Source organism: Triticum aestivum, chromosome 7D (assembly GCF_018294505.1).
Source record: "Triticum aestivum cultivar Chinese Spring chromosome 7D, IWGSC CS RefSeq v2.1, whole genome shotgun sequence".
NCBI lineage: Eukaryota > Viridiplantae > Streptophyta > Magnoliopsida > Poales > Poaceae > Triticum > Triticum aestivum.
The window spans coordinates 642,799,405-642,804,229 of NC_057814.1; the positions used below are offsets into that span (position 1 = coordinate 642,799,405).

General features: G+C 42.9%; 1 protein-coding gene across 1 annotated transcript; it reads left to right on the forward strand.

Moving 5' to 3' along the window:
- Positions 1–884: 884 nt before the first annotated feature.
- LOC123164218 (disease resistance protein RGA2-like) lies at positions 885–2,650 on the forward strand. The gene has a single exon (XM_044581630.1). It carries the CDS (start codon positions 929–931, stop codon positions 2,648–2,650), a length of 1,722 nt encoding a protein of 573 aa, XP_044437565.1. The 5' UTR covers positions 885–928.
- The last annotated feature ends 2,175 nt before the right edge of the window (positions 2,651–4,825 follow it).

Sequence of the window (4,825 nt, forward strand, 5' to 3'; positions counted from 1 at the left end):
AATTGTATGCATGTATCATTTGGCATCCAGGTTCCAAACCATTTGAGTGTAGAAAATGAGGCTTAAGCGTATGCAGTTAGCAGGGACGCGTGCGTGTTAATATAGGCACAAAGGCCGCAAGATTACGGGTGGTTATGCCGTGGATTGATCTCCAAGATACAACAAAGGATAAGATCAAATCTCAACAGCCTAACCAGGAGTACAACAGCTACACGCACGCACACAATATATGGTTTATAGTTATACCGTATGTACAATGTTTAACATTGAGGGCAGCATCCATTATTGAGCTTCCTCTTATTCCTTGTCCCCATTGCTGAGGGGAGCTTCCTTCCTTTATGTACGTTGTCTTCACCAGCAGCCTCCTCAAATGCATGGGATGGGATGCTTTTCTTTACTTACCAGCAGACCAATGGGATGCTTCTTTGTGCTCTTGTCCAGCAGCCGTTGGAATAAGAGGAAGCTCAACAATGGATACTTTCCCTGGCTGGCAGCAATTTCCTTGCTTGGGGACATCGACTTGACACATAAAAAGTGGAAATTCCATCACCATATATATCAGGTCATTCATCGGAATCAGATCCTTTGGTAGCCCAATGTAGAGAGAGAGAGAGAGAGAGAGAGAGGGAGAGAGAGAGAGAGAGGGAGAGAGAGGGAGAGAAAAAGAGAGAGTGTCCCCGACATATAATGCGCCATATCTCGTCCTCAACACAACAAACTCTCAGGAAGGCAAGCGACATCCCTCACGAGTACGTATTAATTCTTCTACTGCTGGTTGCTAGCAGCAACTTACAAGTAATTATTTTTCTCCATATTATGAACTAGTACTATGCAATTGGTGCGTGTTAAGGAAAGAATTCCTCTTGATTCCTGCAGGTCTTCGCATCACCGATCCTTGATACACCGCTGTGCCTGAGGACTCAAGAGGATGGACGTGCTCCTAAGCGCGGCGCAATGGGTGGTGGGCAAGGCGCTGGCCTCCGTTGCCGATGGCGTACTGGAGGCTTGGGTTGACAGCAACAACTTAGGTCTCAACGTCAATGCCCTCAAGACGGAATTGCTGCTCGTGCAGGCCACGCTTGAAGCCGCAAACCGCAAGCAGATCGGTGGCAAGGCCATGAAGGAGCTGCTGCACAAGCTGCAGCACTCGGCGCACTCTGCCGAGGACTTGTTGGATGAGCTGGACTACTTCCGCATCCATGACGAGCTCCAGGGCACGTATGACGCTGCAGACCAGCATACCAAGGGCATCATCCTTGACCTTGCCCTCAATGCTCGTCACACGGCCAAAGCTGTTGCCAAACTGCTTGGTTTATCAACGCGCTCGTCTCCTGCCAGCCCTGCTCAACGTGGTCAAAGGGAAGTTGGCTGCTGCGTTTGGCCGCGTGCTAAGCAGAGCTCACGCAGAATTCCCCCCTCCTCAACACCAGATGCCAATCATACTGATGAGAGGGTCAGCGGATGCATTCCCAAGTTCGGTAAACTCCTCCCTTGCTCATCTTCCCCACATGTTGATGATAATTATGGCCAGCCAACTCTTCGTGGTGCACCCCAGAAAGAAACACCAATGCTGCGGTTTAATAGGGTGGATGTCTCACAGAGAATGAAGCACATTGTTGAGCAACTGCAGCCCTTGCGTACATCATTTATCACCATTCTGCAGAGTTGTGGCCATAAAACTATCCCAGACATTACCCATAGTCGCCCCATCACCACCGGTCGAAGCATAGAGCCAAAATTATACGGGAGGGACCTTATAGTGAAAAGCATCATACATGACATCACCAAAGGGGAAAACCGTGGCAATGATCTTACTGTGCTTCCGATTGTTGGTTCGGGTGGGATAGGGAAAACAACTATGATACAGCACATATATAAGGATAAGCAAGCGCGAGCCCATTTTCAAGTACTGATTTGGGTATGTGTATCTGTCAAATTCAATCTGAATAAGTTGCTTGAAGATATTAATAAGGAAATCCCACCAGTTGAAGGGGAAAAGGGGAATAGACCAGAAGAGCTAATTGAACAAAAATTAAAACCGAAAAGGTTCTTGCATGTATTGGATGATATATGGGAGTGTAGTAATGAGGATGACTGGAAAAGATTATTGTTGCCGCTCAAAACATCACAAAAAGAGGGCAGCATCATTCTAGTCACAACTCGGTTTCCAACAATAGCAAAGATGGTTGAAACAACTAAGCATATAGAGTTGGAAGGTTTAGAATCTGAATATTTTAGGAAGTTGTTCCATGCTTTTGTCTTTGGTGATGACCAATGTAGAAATGATCACAGTTTTTTGCTCGAGACCGGAGATAAGATAATGGAAAAACTAAAGGGATCCCCTCTTGCTGCAAAAACTGTTGGTGCATTACTAAGAAAAGACCTTAATTTGCGTCATTGGAGAAGGGTCTTACAAAGTAAAGAATGGGAGAGACAGACTGGTGACAATGACATTATGCCTGCCTTGAAGCTTAGTTATGACCATCTTCCTGTCCATCTGCAAAAATGCTTTTCCTATGCTGCATTGTTTCCTGAAGATTTCCATTTCAGTAGCAGCAATCTGATTAACTTGTGGATAGGACTAGATATCTTACAGATAGCATCGTCAAAAAACAGAGGAAGGTTTCATCCTATTACAGAGTTTGATTAGTAGTCTTTGGAATGCTAGATGATATTTAGATACGACTTCCGTTGCTGTTGATGGTTCATCTAAAGGCAATGCACGATGAGAACCGGGCGCTGCTTTGTGGTGACCTTAAGATGAAAGGCACAGATGTCTCCTTCATGAATTTTTGCAAGGCGGCAGAACTCAGACCAATTGGTTGTTACAATGGCTCTCTTGTCGGTTCCTAGCATGATCCGACAGTTGGCGTGTAGATCACTGTTTGCAAGCCTAACAATGTAATCTTTTAGTTTGCTTTCAGTGCGGAAAAAGCAAGAGCGAGCCGAGTATTCAAATCATGCATATGTGACTAATTTTGAACCAACATCATAGATACTTATATCCCATTACATGTTACCATGATAGACTAAAAGGAAGTAATGATATCACTTGATAATAGCATACACTGGTTTACCCGTTGCGCCGATGGCAAGAAGGGCGAGAGGGAACCAAGTAAGAATGTTGTAGAGAATAATATACTACATTGCATGGTAAAACAAAGTCATGAGACCAGCTCATTATAGAAACTAAGCTGGATTACATAGCTCCTTCTGCATTGGTATTTCTTAAAAGGACGTTCATCTACTTTATATTATGAAGTACTGGAGCTGAAAGGATAAGGTGATATAGCACATTATATGGTTAAAAAAAGTAGTGCATGACTTAAGTCTTGAACCTGAGCTATATTATGAGATCATGGCAGTGGTTGCTCATGACGCTATCAGCAGGAGTGCACGGTGAGATGGCTCCCACCAGTTCCTCACGGGCAAATGCATATGGCGCTCCTTCTTTCATATTTGCCATGAAAAAAAAACTGAGTCCAGCTTCTTGTGATCATATGATAAGCCAAACAATGATGATGTCACGTTCGTTTCCAGCTTTGATCAACAAATTAGTATGCTCTTCATGCATGTGCCCCTTGAGATATTCTTGTGTGAAGTGAGTGGACAAGTACCGCAATAAATATTAATCATTGTTAAGATGCAGCCCATGAATATTCTTAGAAAAGAGAAAGGACTGGAACAGAATACCATTTGTTGATGACTTGTTGCGAACGTCTTGTCTCATGGTATAGACATAGCAGGGAAGGGAAACCATAAGTTCTCTCTCGGCATCGTGAAGGAAAAATATGCCCTCTGAATGCAATTGGTATACCATTCATAGGCATCCCTTAATCTAACAAAACAATTTCTGTTATGTGGAAGTATTCTCCCAATATCACCAGAAAGTCCATGGGAATATCCTAGATGACCCGTTGCGCCAATGGCGCAAAGGGCGAGAGTGAACCAAGTATTCAAACCATGCAAGTAAGAATATTTGTAGACTAACAATAAAAAAAGACGTCAATGTTGTGGTCTTTGAGAGAAGATCGGCATCTTTTCTCCCTATTTTCACAGTTGTTTCTAACAAAAAAAATAAATGCAGCCACTTAGGGACATATTCTTAATAGCATCAAAAGGGAAGCACTAAAGATCCAAAAGCAAGTGCATATCTGTTTGTAGTGAAAAGAGAATATCATAATAAGCAAGCAACACTATGCAATGCAGAAATTTTAACCAGAATTATTCATATCTGAAACAAATATCAAGTAGTAAAATTAAGCAAGAAACATCATTGCCTAATCAATCATCCTTCATTTTTAGTTTTACTCTGCTTGGCTAACACGACCCAATCAGAAAAGAAGAATAGACCTGCCGGAAGGCTATAGGAAATGATTTAACGTTGAAATATTCAGCACTGTAAGTTGAGTGAAACTAAAATTGGACAACAAAACGCCCCTGTTTCTGTAAGCTCAAAGAAATTTGGCAACCATCTGAATAGGTCACCTACCATACACAGAGTTGTCTTTAAAGCACCAAAAGTTTACTTCCTGAATATTTACAGGTGATCAAGAACTAACCATCTTAATACTTGTTTGTACAATGCAACCGAATAACTGCACGGGACACTGGACAATCCAATCTATCATGCTACCAAACCATGCCATTTCTTAATTTTTCTAAGAGTTCTAGAGAAGCATCACCTTTGTTGGTGTTCAGCACCACAATGCCGCCCATGGAGAGCAGCGCTACACGCATACAGCTTGGCCCCAAAGATGAACGGCTTTGGACCCTTCTGAGAAGCTTGATTTGAAAACCGAGCAAATCAGTCTTTTTTTTTCTA